This window comes from Paramormyrops kingsleyae, chromosome 14 (assembly GCF_048594095.1).
Source record: "Paramormyrops kingsleyae isolate MSU_618 chromosome 14, PKINGS_0.4, whole genome shotgun sequence".
In the NCBI taxonomy this organism is placed as follows: Eukaryota; Metazoa; Chordata; class Actinopteri; order Osteoglossiformes; family Mormyridae; genus Paramormyrops; species Paramormyrops kingsleyae.
In genome coordinates, this window is record NC_132810.1 from 15,089,630 (window position 1) to 15,107,303 (window position 17,674).

The window sequence follows — 17,674 nt, forward strand, 5'->3', positions numbered from 1 at the left end:
CTTGGCACTTTGCTCGTGTGATGCCTTAATTTGTGTTTGTGGCAGAGCTCCCCCCTCTGTGTGTGATGTCATCACTGTCATGCTCTTCTGTCACGCAGCTGTACCCAAACGTATGAATGTATCTGTTCAGGCCACGCGTCTGCGCAGCCCCCGCAGGCCCAGGATGTATATTTTCATATCCGCACCATCCGTGAGGATAGCGACACCATGATCCCCACCCGCATTATTTTTACACGGCTGGTTTTAAAGCTCAAGTTGCGGCTGTTTAGTATTAAATATTAAAACTTCACCGCAGGGCTGTTAAGAGCACTTTGGGAAAGAGAAATCTGTGAACGAGCAGCTCGACCTGTTCAGCCTGGGGGAGGGGCCGTCTGTTGTCCACAGACCCTGCAGGAGGGCTGGAATTACAGCATGGGGGCGGCTGGCCAGCCCACAAACACACGCGTGTGAATGGCGTGCACGCCCCTGCTCACGTGCACAGCCCTGCTCACGTGCACGCCCCTGCTCACCTGCGGCTTATGTGCTCATAATGGAGAATGTTCTTTTTTTAAAAAAAAAAACAAAAAAAATAACAGAAAAACTTTAAAAAGGTTGTGGTCAGTTTTTGCTAAAGAAATAAAATATTAACTGCAGACACCCATCCACATGCTCTGAAGTATTTTACTGCAGGTCGCTGTAGCAGATTTGCTGTTTTTTTTTGTATAGAGTTACTCTGCGGTAGGTCCCGTGTGCTGTGTGAGCATGTCGGTACGTGACAAGCTTCGTAAACGGCACGCTCCATAGGATTATATACAGTATATCTTTTACATGCCATCTTACATAAATGTATTATTTATATCAGCCTGTCCACTTTATATTTAAAAGTGCTATGTTCATACTGCATGTTTTATACTGCTGTGTTAATGTTAGTCTATTTGACAATAAAATATTGTAGCCTTTGGGTTCCGACTCCTGTCATTAACTAGATTATTTCGGGTTTTGTTTTTTTTCCCCTCCATCCCTCAAAATCATCCATACTTGATCTTGACGTCACCACCGAAACACCCGGAACCTTCTGTTCTGACTCATCCTGAGTCAGCAGCGGGGGGAGGGGATGTTCCTCATGACCAGACTGAACCAGCATGTGCTGAGTTTCCATGGAAACCCATTAACCAAGAGGACGCTGGAAGCATGAAGGGTGAAAAGGGAAGTGATTAGGATACAGTTCTAAAGGAGGAAGGAAGTTTTGGACGGGAATGACGGGACGGGAAATAGATCAATGTTTCACTTTGTTCTGCTGAGTACAATAAGAAGGTGGCAGAAACTGAGAAAAGTTTATATAAAAAAATGCAACATTTGTGCCAAAAGAAGAAAATGACGTAGGATTTTTGGTGTAACAGCAGCTGGTGATGGGGGGGAGCAGCCCAGCGCATCCATCTGGAAGCCTCCACACCACACCTGTGTTAACAACAGGAAGCCCCGTGTCTGAATGACAACAGGCTCAGTCCTGCTTTGTCTCCATGACAACAGGCTTAGTCCTGCTTTGTCCTGCGCCGTCGGTAGTACAGCACAGCCGCTGTAACCCACCCATTCAGAATCGTCATGACGACAAATCGGACCAGAACTGTAGAGGTGGGGGAGAAAGGATAATGAGCCCCAGCCCAATCACATCCACCAAGATGGAGCAGAAATACCAGCTAGCGTGGGAATTATGGCAAACATGCGGATGGCCCGTCTCACCCTGTGTGTCAGCAGACGTCACGGCCGTGGTGTAAATTCTCGCTGAAAGACCAGAAGAAAAACATTAAGAATTCTACAAGAAGGCAGGACCCGTCCTGGTCCAGGGTGCAACAGCGAAGTCGCTGAGGGGAGGGGGCTCACCCAGGCAGGTGTAGGTCGCCAGTCCCCATGTCAGCGCGCTGACCTGCCCAGAGTCCTTGGAGCTCCACAGACAGCGCAGCTGGGTCATCTTACTCGCCGCACTGATGAAGGTGCACAAACTCTGGGGGGGGAAATCGGACTCAGTACTGCCTCCCGTCCTTCTGGAGCCAAAGCGCCAGCCAGAATGATGTACTGCCCAAATACCCAGCCCTGTAGCTGGTGAGTAGTTCATCACTTGGAACAGACTGGTGGTGGAACATTCTGGAACTCCCCAGGAAGTCTGCGAAACACTACCTGACATTTCATAGTAGACATGAGGAGCCTTCGCCCCAGTGCACAGAGAGCACCATTTAAGGACAGGAAGGAAGCACGAGGCACCCAAGGGTGTGGCATGACACCCCCCACAAATTACATGGCAGGGGCCTGGCGGTCTAGCTGTTCAGGCTGCTCATACGGGATTAGCTGGCGGTCTAGCTGTTCGGGCTGCTCATACGGGATTAGCTGGCGGTCTAGCTGTTCGGGCTGCTCATACGGGATTAGCTGGCGGTCTAGCTGTTCGGGCTGCTCATACGGGATTAGCTGGCGGTCTAGCTGTTCGGGCTGCTCATACAGGATGATCTGAAACTATGATTATAAAAAGGCTCCTACCATGGCCCAGTCGATGATCCACTTCTCTAAGGTCAGCAGCTGCCAGCCCCCTGTGAACCTGGAACTTGAAGTCAAGGAGGCATCAGCATCATTAAAACTCATGTGACTTAGCCAGTGAGGCTGGCGGGGGGGCGGACCGGGCCAGACCCGGTGCTGGGCACCGACGCCCTGGGAGGATACAGGGATGCATAGAATAAACTCTGCTTCAGGGTGCCATTGTAGTGCAGGATCAGCAGGAGCAGGATGGCATCTGGGAGCATAAAGAGTCACATGATCACTCAGTAACACACACAGTCACAGAGTAACAGAGACAGACTCACAGCAACACACAGACTCACAGTAACACACACAGTCACAAAGTAACAGACAGACTCACAGTAATACACACAGACACAAAGTAACAGACAGACTCACAGTAATGCACACGGCTACTGAGACTCACATTAACACAGACACAGACCTTGAGCGATCAGAATGGGGTACTCCAGGTAGGTGGGCAGCGGGTACTCATAGTAAACCTGGTAAGTGTTGAACACAATGAACCTGGAAAACGAAAAGGGGTCATAGATCAGGGAAGGATAGCAGGAGAAACATGGAGCTGGGGGCGACTGGGTTCATGGTGAGGGGAGTAGATCTCAGCGTACGCTGGGATCTCGGCATGTTCTTGCATCTCGGCCTGTCCTGGGTGTTCGGCGTGTCCTGGGTACTTTCTTGTACTTTTCCCCTGCATCTACGAGTCACCAGTAGGGAGGAGTACAGACTTGGGAGTGGTGGTCATGCGGAAGCCACATGGACATCTGTCTGTATTAGACATGCTCTATCCAACCCTCAGCTGCACAGACATGGCAGCCCAATCAAAAGCATACATGCAGCCATAGGCACATAGTTATGGATGGTGGTCACATGACATTATGAGAACATACACCCCCCTCCTGACAGCTAACCTAGGACAGGTCACAGGGGCCAAGAGCCTGTGTCAGGCAGAGATTCACACTGGACAGGGTGCCAGTTCATCACAGGGCACTTACACTCAGTACAAAAATACTGAGTACAATCAAATAGCCTAAATGATTGTATTTGCACTGCAGGAAAAAACCTGTGCATTACAGGAAAGCATGCAAGCGGATTACCGGGAACTTGTGTGTTTTCACGGGTGACATCACTGGGACACGCCCAACGCCCTGAGGAGGCACACGTGTTATCGGGATACCCCCGACCCGCACAATCCCTGCCGTGTAAGCATCCTTAGATTGTGTCACCGATTGTAAAAACACAAACACACTAATTTAACAGTTTATGTTTTAAGACGGTACACCCATCTGAAAAATCATCATAGACTAGCATATGTTGTGTCTTGGTGCTGGTAGACCAGCCCAGCATCAGCTAAACCAGCACCAACCAGTATGGAAATCATGCTGGTCTATGCTGTTTTTTCAGCAGGGCAGTTGTTAGACACTTGCGTTTTGGGTGCCACTTAACAAGGGTTCAAGTATATTTAAAATCGAATCGTCGATTCTATCAGCAACGGTGTGGTCATGTAGTCTCTAAAATTGAACAAGTTACTTTATATGATGAGGTCTTCCTTTAACTTAGATAACGCACAGAATGTTGCAAGGGAATGGCGATTTAAGAAAAGTCACAAATAAGAGTTGCGAGGTACAGAAACAGGAAACGGGATCCGCACCGCCGGCAGCAGGCAGCCTGGGCTGCCCCGTTAATGAAAGTGATCCGCAGCCGGGGAAAATGATGCTAGGTGTTTTTTTTAATTAGCGATGGGTTAACTAGGGGTAGCGGGTGTACCCACCGGACCACACTGCCTTACCCGATGAGCTCCAGGATCAGGCTCTGCAGGCTGACACCTTCGGAGGATTTGCTCTGCATCAGCGCGAACATCTGCGGGAATTTCAGCACCATGCAGACGAGGAGCGTGCTCAGGTTTGCAAAATGCAGCATGCCGCTAACACTCATATCTAACCGGCGTGGAGGTCGGCGCTTCTTCCTCGTTTCGGGCGTCTGACTCTGTACGGTACCTCGGCACGGCACTTCAGCCTGCTTTTGATTTCGCTTCCGCACACATCAGCGCGGTGCTTTCTGTTCTCCCGAGGCATCCGTGGCATGGGCGGCGTCACGCGACCGCATGAGTGACGTCGCCTGAGGGTGGGTGTTACTCAAGAACTTAAATATGCATATGGTTAGTTTCTTGAGACATTTAAAATACCTATTAATTAAACCTAAAGAATATGTGATGATGCACGATGCACGGTATAGAAGTGCAATACATTTTCTTAAGAATGCTTGTATAAATTAAAAATGGCCAGACGTTGCCTGTAGAAATATATTTATTGGGGATATTAACTTGTGGGACGATAGATGTAACAACCAGCATATTAGGAATTCCCTTTGCCAACCAACAGTTCCCTCCGCAAAACTCTTTTGGACTTCCCTGTTTGATGACGTAGATTGGAAGAAAGCATGGAAATTGTTAAATCAATATTGCATCCAAAATAAGGTTAAAGAAATTTCATTTAAAATATTAGAAAGGCTCAAACAAGAGAGATATTACAATTGTGATTTTTGTGGGATGGAAACAGAATCTACTACTCATTTCTTTTTTAAATGCATCCATACAAGAATGTTTTGGATAGATTTTATTAGCAGGAAAATTGGAAGGAAAGTGACAGTTGAAATGTTTGACGTTTTTATTTTATTTTAATTTATTTCAATTTAATTTTAATTTTAAATAAGGTGTTAAGAGCAGACATTATTCGTGATTCAGTTATTTATTGCATATGGAAAATTCCACATTCATAAGAAAGATCTAAACCCAACTTTTTCCATTTTTCAATGAAATTAAGCAGTTTGGCACAACTTTAGTTAAGTGTATTCTTTTCACTCTTGGCTTTGTTAATGTTTTATGTGCATGACATTTCCTTTATGTTGTAATATTGTTCATTATTATGTGCTGGATGCAGAAGTATATTACATCCCTGCTTTAGTTGTGCTTGGTGAAAGTGGGCGTGCAAGATCAGTTCTTACAGTAACTATGTTTGTCTGCCCATTGATGGCTTTCAGTTGTTTCTTTATGACAAAATTAACGAGATCCTTTAGAGCTCCCAAATTATCCATTGTTGGTAAATGATGAAACTTACTGAAAGGAGCAAGAATATATTTTTTTCGATTTAGAATTTCTTGAATAGCTTCAGAAGTATCTTAGAGAACCCACAAGGGGGGTATGTTTCACATGTGCTGCTTGGCACTACAGCAAATGTCCTGATCAACTGTGAAAGAAGATTTATTTAAAAGACTTACAAAACTGTATAAAAATAGAGTACAAAATGAAGGATAAGCTGACTGCTATCAAAGCTACCATCTATAACACTCGAATTAATGAGAGTGTTGGCAAAAGAGTAGAAAGTAGAGATTTAGAAATAATTTTAGAGACCCTGTATCATTTTTTCCCCGTTTCTTCCTATGCGAAGTGTTTCACTGCTTTGGGATCAGTGAACTGCTCCGCGATACCCTGAAGTCCGGCTGCTCTCCATGCAGTGGAATGGTTCTGTGGGCTGCTGGGCTCCGGCCCGCTTCTAGCAGGGCTGCATGTCCGGGTCCAGCTTGGCCTTTCGGTGACTCCTGCGCAACACTGCCAGGTTGTCCAGGCGGACCAGGGCCTGTCCCAGGTCAGTCCCCACGCGGCTTCCGAACATCTGGTTGGCCGTGTTGGGGACGAGGTCTGAGAACACTGGGACATAGCTGGGGAGGGGTGTCTCCTTCCGGGGGCGACCCTAAAGTCATGGGGGGGGGGGGGGGGGGGGTTACATGAATACACCTTATTGCTCCTGGATACCGACAGGGCAGCATGCTGGTTCAAGACACAAAGGTCCCAGGAAGGCGCTGCTGCTGTCTGACTCAGAAACCAAATTCATATGCAGCAGAATATTCAGCTGTTCAGTGGGAAATAGTTTGTTTAGCTAAGTGACAAAATAATTACCGCAGCTTGGTACAGTTACTGAGTGTAACTATTGCTTTAAACAGATGTAGCAGTAATATTTAACTTCCCGTAAAACAAGCAGGCAAGTTGCCTCGCATATGTAGACAATTATGATTGTTGTATAATGACTGGCTTAATGGAGACCGGAGGAAAAATGTGTGTGTAATGGTCTGGAAGAGACGCGCTATCGGTGGCACAGATCTGAGTGGGGAACTGTAACAATACCTTACCAGCTGGTCGTAATTTCGGAGAAAACTCCAATTCTTCTGCCTGTAAAATGCAACGAGTGGAAAGAGGAGGTTTATCTGCAGCTGCTCAGGCTGCTCACACAGCAGAAACGCCATGACGACTGAGTATATATCTGTGTTCAGGTGGTTTATATTACAGCAACTTCCAGAGTGACTAAATGCCGGATCGCCGGTAATAATTACCACTCCTTGGCTCCGTCCCGCTCCGCCCGCACGAACTCCCGCCACACCTGGTCCTGCTTAACTGGGTCACGGAAGTCCGGGTCCCGCGTCGGAGCCTCCCCGGTTCTCCCGAGGCGGACTTTGGCCGCCGGCTGCCTGAACGGCGGCCCGGAGGAATGCGAGGTGAGAGCTGCGGCCGCCGCGGCCGCCGGGTCCGGGAAGCGGTACCCCGCAGAGGCGGCACGCCGTGCGGATGCTTTCCTGCTATCCATCACGGGGGAGCCCGGCTCAGCTCGGACAGGTAAACAAGGGTGAATATGTGGGGTGTGTAATTCTCACAGAAGAGCGCGATTTCGGCCTCTTCACACGGATAAGAGTCCACGAGAGTCCTCCTCTACAGCCTCAGGCAGACTTGATGGCTCTCGCTCGTGCTGAGGGCCACGCCGGCTCTTGGCGTCTGTTTATCCGGCTGGTCGCCATGGAAACGGTGCCGCAGCTTATTCCTTCCGAGGGGAATCACTGAGGCGTCTTTTCGGATTATACCTACGAAAAGTGAGTCCACAGCATATGAAGCATATTATACACCAGTACCGTGAAACATTCAGCAAAGCAGGTCTGTAAGAGCTTTATATCAGGAAGGAAACCTGGTAAAATCAGAACTGCCGTTTCTATGAAGCTGCTCTCATAATTTATTGTAACATACACAGAACTGTAAGGTTTGCTTATGTGAAATGCTGCTGTTTGGTGAGCCCCCTTATTTACTCGGATAACTGCCTCGGGACGTGTCCTGACCAATATCGTGGGAGTACCGCACATGTTTAGGGGGGCAGGGGTTGGGGGCTGATTTGACCCCTAGCAGTGTTAATACCAAACCTATGCCCATGGACAGGGGCGCCGTAAGGGGGAGGAAAGCTAGGACGATACCCAGGGGCCCTAAAAAATTAGGAAAATAACTGAATTGGTTTGGACTGGGGGGCCTAATATGATATGCTTTCATGGGGCCCAAAATCTCTAGCAACGCCCCTGCCCATGGACATTGGATTTGATCGGTACTGCCTGGGAAAATACACTTTTTCTAGATTGAGATACAGTGCATAATAATTAAAACGGCAAGCCTCCCCAGGGGATATCTAGCAATGTCACAAAGTTGATTATGAACATTTTCAAGTACAAGAAAATTAATTCAGAGATGCAAGTGATTTCTTTCCATAGAATATTAGATTAAAGAAACATGTGTGGTGGGATTCCTGATTCCTGGTGTTACTTCATTTTTTTTTTTTTTCATTTGCCTTTACGTTTGTCAGTCAGCCGAATTAAAACTGGTTTGGGTTCCGCGCAAGTAATAGGACACAAGCGCAGCGTGTCCACTAGATGGAGCCAGATTCCTTCACAGTTCTTCAGATGCCAGGTGTTTGATTTATAACAAGAAAGTTTACAATACCTGGTCCTTTAAAAGACTAGAAATTGTTTCCGCCGGAGATGAGTCTTTTACAGGAGTGACTGATTGGGATAAGGGCACAGTTTTGTATAAAATGACTCGTTTTCGCATCATTAGTTAGTCCATTATTTCTAGGATTGGGGCACCCATGATATCCAAACACCTGTGACCTCCTGATCCAGGTACAGCTGTGTGTGTAACTGCAGGATGGCTGAGCTATTTGAGTCGCTGGTGGGGGTGTGGGAGTTATTTTCTGCTGTCAGTCATGGCCTCCTCTAAGCAACAGCACGTAGAATAGGTTAAAACAGTCAGTGACTCATTTTTCTGACCATTAATTAATTGGTAAATTGTGTAAGTTACGTAAGCTGCAGACTGCTGAGGGACGCTTTTGCCAAGTTAATAAATAGAAGTCATCACTCACCCCGCAGCCCCCCTCGGTGCTGTTTGGATGGACACTGATTCTGACCTGTAAACGACTTGCAGATGGGGTGGAAGGGGGAGTAGCCACGGGTGAAAGAAGCCATAGGAGCGAGGGGGGCGCGGCCAGGGGTGAATAAAGCCATAGAGGCGAGGGGGCGTGGCCAGGGGTGAATAAAGCCATAGAGGCGAGGGGGCGTGGCCAGGGGTGAATGAAGCCATAGAGGCGAGGGGGCCTGTAGCTTTCATACGAGACAACGGAAGCTGCAGGGCTCCATGGCAACGCAGAAAGTGCCTGTGAGCGCCCACGCAGTCACACGGTCCTTGTGCGGCCGCTTCTGAACCTGCGTCTGGCTGGCGGCGAGGGAGCACTCTTTACATGGTCTGTGTATATATCTGTACAGACACTACGCTGTGCGTACAGCGGCACGGACACTACGCTGTGCGTACAGCGGCACGGACACTACGCTGTGCGCATATCGGCACCGACACTACGCTGTGCGCATATCGGCACGGACACTACACTGTGCGTACATCGGCACGGACACTAAACTTTGCGTATATCGGCACCGACACTACACTGTGCGTATATCGGCACCGACACTACACTGTGCGCATATCGGCACGGACACTACACTGTGCGTACATCGGCACGGACACTACACTGTGCGCATATCTGTACGGACACTACACTGTGCGCATATCGGCACCGACACTACACTGTGCGCATATCTGTACGCACGCTACACTGTGCGCATATCTGTACGCACGCTACACTGTGCGCATATCTGTACGCACGCTACACTGTGCGCATATCTGTACGGACACTACACTGTGTATGTAGGTTATATGTAAAGCAGCAATATGGAAGGACCATAAGGGCCGCGATATACTTAAGGTGAATCGACGCTACACAACGCAAGCAGTTAACTGTACTTGCACGAGTAGTTTACGTCTCTCTGGAGTATTAAAGGTCATGTCCACCAGGGAACAGTGCAAGAAAACCGTCTTGGTCGGTTCCTTCGTTTCCGGTCTCACTTGTTTTGTATGAGGTAGTGACATGAAATGATGCACACTCACTGTCTCCACAGCGATCCAGTTGCTATTTTTTTTATACTGCTGCAGCATTCTCTGCATTCTAACCACTGCTCCACGTCGTACTTCACTCTGCCACATATCACTTTACTACCCCAAGTTGAATGATGCAGTGTATGTTAGATATGTCGTAGTAGTTAGCATTGGGTAATTAGGCTGCATGACACTGGAAAATAAGTTTTTATGCAATAAGTATTGCAGTAATTATAAAGGAAAAAATAGTTACAAATAAATAAAAATCGCACAAACATGTCTAATGCATGAGTGATTTAAACAGCAAGGATGAAAATAATTAGGTTTGGGTTGAAGACCCCATGCAGAGCCGATGCAAAAGTAGCGGCAGTAAACTTTAAACTAATGTTAAACATTTACTAGATAATCCTGAAAAAGAGGCATTGATTAAAATTGCACAGCTTGCTAAATTTTGTTTCCTATAAGAATATAAATGTTCTAGCGAAACGTAAAACCCACGCTGTCTGCGAATTTTATAACCAAGATTTATAAATACCGGAATTGTACTGAAATTTCAGAATTTCAAGTTAGAGTCTGAGAAAGTGTTCTTTGTACATATGATGCTGCTTTCTTAGAAACTTAAACTGCCATTTAGTTTTGAGGTCGCTGTACACGGAGGGACACAATAGTGCTTACAATATTTTCTCTTCCCTCTGAAAATATACAGTTCTTCCAGCCATACATTCTTTAAAAATCAGATGTTACTTAATACTAACCACCGTATATAAACACATAGTCTTGTGACAAAAGGTAACCAAACTCGAACCTCTGTTTTTGGTGGAATACAGAATAAACGCAGAAAACGCGATTCGGCCATGATGCGTACGCATATGCGTTGTGAGCGTCAAGTATAACTCAGCCCTTGGTCACCTACAGCCCAGGAATTGCCATATCTCTCTAATAATGGCTGATAAACACCACTGTACATGTCTGTCAGACTCTACAGGGAAGCGACCTGCCATGTTCCCGGTACCAGACCTCAGCTCAGCTCTGCTCAGCTCTGGGATCATGACTGAGAGAAGTTGGGGAATTTGAAAAGCTGCGAATGTGTTCAGCAAAGCCATCCATCTATCAGGTGTACGCCAAGTGTTTCGCAGCCTGCTGTTTACACTTTTTTTTTGAGAATGTAGGTGGCATTTCCATAACTTGTTTAGTGTGCATCACATCTTCATCTTAAAATATTGGTTGGCATGAAGCAGCCACACTGAACTGCCAGGAAAAGTCTAAATCGACATTAGTGCCAGTAAGAGAGAGATTCAGCCTGGAATCAGCATACGATTACACTTGTACCTCCAAAGGCATTTCCACAGGAACGCTGAGGCCCTCTAAGGTCACATTTAGATGACACATTTAGTTCTCCATGATTGTTGAGGGTTCCTGTCCTTCACCCATAGACGAATGGACCGTTTTGGTGATTGATTCATGTCATAGCTTCACTGCCAATAGCTGAGACCCCCCCTTCTGGGCAGATGGAGCTACTGCTTCACACCTGGCCACAGTCGTCACCACAAACAGGTGTCACCTGCTCCCACGCGGGGCCGCGCTGAGAAGCTGCTTAAAGCGCGGTGTTGGGGTCACGCTTCCCACCTCAGCCAATGTTTTCACAACATGACTGTTTTGGCCTCGTTGTCCGAAACGCATTTAAATTTCGCTGGATTGGCCAATAGGATGGCAGTGAAGGTGACTCTTTGCATCCAGATTCAAATTGCATTCAAAGCCGGCGAGAAATTAAATCCGCATCCGCAGGAGCATGTCTCAATGCGGCGAATATGTTTCCTTTCCTTGGGGGGGCACGGTGGTGCAGTGGTTAGCACTATCTCCTCACACCTCCAGGACCAGCATTCACTAACTGCCCATAGATGTATGTGTGTGTGTCTGTGCCCTGCAGTGGGTTGGCATCCCATCCTGGGTTGTTCCCTGCTTTGTGCCCATAAGCTCTGGATCCCCCGCAACTGTAAATAGGACAAACAGGTACAGGAAATGGATATATGGACAATTTCCTTATAAACCATGTGTCTTCCCTACCACCAAAGCCATGCTCTTGGGAATATTAGTAACTGTCTGACCCCCCCTCCCCCCCACATTGTTTAGCTTGGGGTCAGATGCAGGGGTGACTGACGTTCCAGTTGTGGGTTATGTTATGTTTGCACTTCCATTTCTGAAGGGACTTAATCCACCAAACAAAGAAAATAATTACCGCTTTTCCCTCTTGATGGCACTTATTTAATACTTCGCCGCTCTAGGTCCCTGTTTGATTAATTTGTATTGCCCCCCCCCCTCCCTTCCAGAAGCTAGGCCTTGCTCTGCCCCCCCTGGCAGTGAAATAACAGAAACTGCTCTGTCACACGCGGTCGGATCCTGCTGGAAATTCGCAGGCACAGGGAACATCAGAGCTTGCCAACGCAGAGACTCTTTTTTTTTTTTTTTACACGCTGTTGCTGTAACGTTGCAGAAACGTGAGAACTAGGTGTCTGTTTGAATAATAAAAAATCTGCGTGTCATGCTGAGCGCTGTGTCTTTGACGAGCAGCTCATTAGCAATCGTGGCTGTGGGGGGGCCGACACGGGCACTGCCTCGGACGCCCGTCGGCTGGGGTCCTGTGGAGGGACTCTGCCAGTCCCAGACAGGGCTGCATGCCTTGCCTCCATGGAAACACCCCAAAAGTGGCCACACAACTAATAACTTTTAGGTGACAGTTTAGGAGTTAAAGTTTGATTACTTCGGTTGACCAGGGATAATGAAGTGAGGGGGGGGTCAGTGTCGCCTCGCATGTGTTAATGGGTCCCTGAGGTCTGAGGTCTGCAGGGGCTTTGAGGATAAATTCAGTCCAATCTACCGTATAATTTGATTTCTAACTCTGTTATTTTCCAACAGACCCTGCATGTTCAGAATTACGGAAGCTTTAGTTTCTCACCCACTAAACACATAATAATGTAGCTGCTCATTCCTGGGGCAGCGGTTGGGGAGGAACAGCAGCAGTCGTTCTGTTAGCCATGATGGCACATGTCCGTGGCGCTCTCTGCCGGACGGAGCGCCCTCTGGCTGCTCTGAGGTTCTGCCCGTCCTGACAGAACTTGCTAAAATGTGTTTTGTCCTGATCTGAAGTTGACCAAACGGTGAGACGGCATATAACGGTGCCTCACTCTGTCCCTGAAAGTTGTTCTTCTAGAAGATGCCATAACCTTGAGAACAGAGATCAGATTATGCAGTTGGGGAGGGAGGCTGCACATGCGCTGCTGCCCTTACGGGGCGCTAATATCCCTGTAATGACTCTCTGCCATCAGAACAGAGCAGTGGCTTACTCTCATGGCAGAAGCTCAGATCACGTGGTCTGAGTGAGCATGTGCAGACGGACCAGGCGCATGAGGCATGCTGTCCTGCATCAGTGCCTGAATGCCTGGGCTCAGGTGGAGGCTGTGGTCACATTTCGGATGGGAGCAGCAAGCCAATAGTGGGCGGGATTCCCATGTGCTGCCAATCACTGCCGGCTTTGGCCAATAAGGTGACCAATGATGCATGGCTCTGACCAGCTGGGGGAAGCCTGTGGTAACTCAGTTGGTTTTGATGCCATTTTCTCTCTAGAAACTTGGCAGCTGGGGAGAGTGAGGGTTTGTGACCCATTGCTGCCTTTTAGGATCTTTTAACTTAACCCTCCCCTCCAGGAACGGATCACGACAGGACCCCTGAGCCAGTGGGGGTCTATGGAGCTTTTTTTCTCTCGCGCTGGATGGGGGAGGGGGGGGGTGGTTGCTTGTGTTCCCCAAAAGATCTAAACACACACACAGCCTGAGCATACTGGGATGCACTGTAGTTATGTAACTCGCTGGATGGATCTTGAAGCAGCAGGCTGACGGCATGGAGATCGCTGCAGTGGGACTGTAATCAGTGCCGGCGTGTAACCGGGGAGGAAAGCCCTCGGCGTGTGTCTGAGCTGCATGTCCAGTATAACCAGGATGTTGCGTTCAGCTGGGTCACCACCCTCTCAGCCCTCGGTTGCCCGTGTTTACGTGACAGACAGGTGGGGGGGTATGATGGGCTCGGCGTTCGCGATCAGGCGCCGTGTAGATGGAGCCATGCAGTAAGGGGGCCGGGGGGGGGGGGCAGCCTGGCCCCGGGGACCGTCGCTACCATTCCTCTGTAACCTGAGCTATGCGGCCACATCGTTCCCGTCGGCTGCCCTTTGGGATTTTACAGAGCTGCTCGGATGATTATCTGTCAACTGAAATTTGTGGGGGGGGGCGCTTTTTAGTGAGTAAACGAAACCTGTGGAAGCAGACAAATCCCATGTGTGCCGGAGAACTCCCTGCTCATCCGAGTGAAAGCCCTGCGAGGATATTCCCAGGGGGGCCACGACTAAGACAGCCCCCATCCTCCATCGGATACCCGGCTTTGCGGACTGCAGACTAGCTTAGCTGCTCCGGGAAACCGAGTCACGCAGAAGTAAGTAAGTCGCTGCGTGTAAGAGCAGAGCCTGAGCAAATTATCCTGTAATGGGTTTGAAATGCTTCCCCCCCAACCCCCAATCCGTCGCCCCCGCAGCACCGTTCCATAGAGGGAGCCGGCACGGATCAGCCGTAATGAGCGAGCCTGAGGGAGACGCGGCACCCGACCCAAACAGGACCACATGCGCTCAGCCAGGGCTTTAATGGTGCGCCGATAATCTCCGGAGCTGAATGATTAACCATAAGCCCCTTGGCAGACCAGCCATGGGCTTTATATTTCAGCCACAACTGGAAGCAGTGTTGGTGCTAAACATCGCTATTTCATAGGCCGTTATCTTTCAGTAAATCTCCTGGAGGAAGTGTGCAGCGAGAAAGCCCCCGGATCTGTACGCGGCTGGTGCAGCTACACGGCACCGCGGCTCATCCATGGCGCTGACATGATCCCACCAAAAGAGAAGAAGAGGAGGAGGAGCGCAGTGTGGAGGAAGCGGTGAATGAGGATCAAGCCGCCGTGCGGGGGGGTATTTAAAGGTTATAAATAGCGCCCTCTGGGGGTCTGTCTGCCAGCATGTGACTGACAGGTTGATTGGCAGTCCAAGCAACACAGAGAATAGAGTTAACATTTCACTCCTCCGTCTCTCCCTCTCACACGTTCACTCTATCCTTTCCAAGAAGGCCTGCTACTGCGCTGCGGTGTTCACAGGCCGATATAAGCCTTGATCACATGACTCTGACACATGCGGGGGGCATCCCAGGGGCTTTGGTGGACATGAGTGCCCGCTGCAGGCCCGGTGAAGTGCCATGTTTGTTTATTTTGGGGATTAGAGGTGACGGCGACCGCCTGGGGTGTTGGTGACTCCCCGGTGCCGTCCTGGTTGATCTGGATTGACGTCGTCCTGGTGCCTGAGGGAGCTCCGCCCTCACAGCGCGTCTCCCCGAGACCCCACCCTGCCTGATCTCGCCGTAACAGTGGTCAGTGGGGCGTGTTTGCTTTGCCCGCTAATTCAGCTCGAAGGACCCGCTCTGCCGCATAAACTGAGTGTGAGATAGTCTGGGAGTGACGCACTGGCAGAGTGATGCGCTGGCAGAGTGGCGGGTGACACACGGCCCTGTCACTCCCCCCCCCGTCCTTTTCCTTATTACTTTCATCTGAAGTCTTCATCTAGTTTTCAGAGATTGTTTGTTTGAGTTTTTTCCCACTTGGGGACCCAAAGCCCACCAAGCTTCGCCATCGCCATGCCGACCGCCATCCCAGTACCAGAGTGAGCCTCTGTCGGGGTTCCCCCCCCCCTCCCTTGCAGGTGTGTCAAACAGCTCATAAAACTATATTCAGTTTCTACTTATGACACATTTGGACAGGAAAGGTGTTCTTAATCGCTTTGTCACTCTGTGTTTGTGTTTGCATAGATCACAGGTCCCCATTAGGATCATCAATAACATCAATTTTATAAAAATCTGTGGCTTCAAGTACAAGTAAAATGCCAGAGGTCTTATGTGTAGTTTGCTTACTTATGGTTAAGGTTAGGGCTGGGTGGGGGTTAGGGGTATTGTGACTGGGAGTAGGGTTTTCTCCATAGAAATGAATGGACAGTCCCCACAAAGATATCAGTGCCGGTCTGTGTGTGTGTGTGTGTGTGTGTGTGTGTGTGTGTGTGTGTGTGTGTGTGTGTGTGTGGGGGGGGGGGATTTCACTTCCTGTGTGTTTCTAGGGGGACTTGGTCACTCGCTGGTGTTAATGTTTTTTTCCTCCCCTGACCCTCACAGAGTGCGGCTGGGGGGGTCATTATGTAATCACACTTATTATTTTGCACTCGGGCTTCCGCTGATGATAGCAGCATTATGATGCTGATTATTGCTTCTCCAAATGGCTGCTCCACGTTCGTCCATTTCTTGGGGCGCCGTTTAACCGTCATTGGTGCACATGGCTGGGGGGGCAGTGTATGAGATTTTCTCCTCCCGTCTGTGCCCCCCCCCCCCAGTCACCCTCACCCATTTTGGCCATTGTCACGGTTAATTACAGCAATAATTACACCCCCCCCTCCCATTTGTGGCCCCTCTTTAGTTCTTTACTGGTTTCTTCCTGACACTAAAGGCTTCAATTAAAGCCCCCCCCTGCCATGGTGAATGGGGGCCCGGCAGGTCATTAGCGGCCAATTAGCGGTGTGAGGGGAGGGTCGTGATACCCGTCAGCGGCGACAGTCCGTCGAGTGGCTCGTCCGCTTTACATTTCTTCGTTTGTCGGAGGAATTACGGCGCCGCGGGGAGCCGTGCAATTCCGATCTGTAACCAGGCAACTACACGGCGGCCGTGCGCTAAAATTAGGGGCTGAGTCGCGTCATGGAAAAAAACACGCTTACAAAAATATAGGCGTTCAGCCTTAAGGGCGGTACAGAGGTACGACCGCAGCTTTGCCTTTCCCGCAGACGGGGGCGGAGCTTGCTGTGCATCTGCGAAGTCTATCAAAGGCGAGATTTTTGCCCACCGAAAGACCGTCTCAGTGTGGTCTGCGTAGGTGCTTTTGAAGGACGCTGTCTGGGGTTCTGCTCTCCTGCTGGATCTAAACTCGAGGGCAAATCCGAGGGGCTCCAGAGTGTCCGAGGGGCTGGAATGATGGACCCCGCTGGCCTATGCGGGCAAATCGCTCTTTTGTCTGGGCCTGACTGCAAAAATCAATGGCCACTGACAGGCTGGCGTGACAATGGGCTTTGGTCCTGCTCGCCCCAGCAGCCATCGATCGCCTCGCCGGGGACCCCAGTCCCGTTCTGGGCCGCCGACCGCTCTGACCTTTCGGTGGCCCGTTTCAGAGAAGGGGCAGGATCATGAAGCCTCATGTGGCCACTGTTGTTATTTAAGTTTACCCTCCTGCAGCTGCAGTAAATGTGAAATGCTCTCGCTGTCCCGGAACCAGCGAGAGACCGAAAGGTTGTGGGTTCAGATCCCTGAAGAGAGGACTTGAGCCTGGTGTAATTTCCCCTGGTCCTGTTTACACATGCTGTGCTAAAGGCTAAGGGTGTGCATTTAACACCTGTGTGAATTACATAGAGGCTAATTAAGTAATCAGTGTAGGGCTTTGGATTGGAAGCCTTTTGGAGCCCATAGACCCCCCACCCCAGCAGGCTGATTGGGGCTGGGTTGGCCTCATTCTCAGCTCCTCAGGTCATTTGCTGTCTGGGGGGGCCTGCATCGTTCATGGAGTTAATTAAGGAGCAGCTCTCGTTAAACTTCCATCGCAAATTTGAATAATTGTAGTGTCTGGGAACGGCCTTATAAATATTTACAGATAAACTGCTTTGGATAATGTATGTATAAGATGCGTGAGAATCATCAGCGACTGCAAAGGGTTTTGCAGTCTGAAGGTTATCGC

General features: G+C 49.3%; 2 protein-coding genes across 2 annotated transcripts; both read right to left on the reverse strand.

The window, feature by feature from the left end:
* Positions 1–1,251: 1,251 nt before the first annotated feature.
* Positions 1,252–4,611, reverse strand: slc66a3 (solute carrier family 66 member 3). Its single transcript, XM_023834680.2, has 7 exons — positions 4,331–4,611; positions 2,969–3,051; positions 2,689–2,758; positions 2,509–2,566; positions 1,861–1,981; positions 1,720–1,761; positions 1,252–1,603 (listed from the first exon to the last, which is right to left on the reverse strand). Exons 1-7 carry the CDS (start codon positions 4,474–4,476, stop codon positions 1,512–1,514), a joined length of 612 nt encoding a protein of 203 aa, XP_023690448.1. The 5' UTR covers positions 4,477–4,611; the 3' UTR covers positions 1,252–1,511.
* A 1,173-nt stretch (positions 4,612–5,784) lies between these two features.
* cimip5 (ciliary microtubule inner protein 5) lies at positions 5,785–7,445 on the reverse strand. The gene is made up of 3 exons (XM_023834717.2): positions 6,928–7,445; positions 6,727–6,766; positions 5,785–6,290 (listed from the first exon to the last, which is right to left on the reverse strand). Exons 1-3 carry the CDS (start codon positions 7,176–7,178, stop codon positions 6,093–6,095), a joined length of 489 nt encoding a protein of 162 aa, XP_023690485.2. The 5' UTR covers positions 7,179–7,445; the 3' UTR covers positions 5,785–6,092.
* Between the last annotated feature and the right edge of the window lie 10,229 nt (positions 7,446–17,674).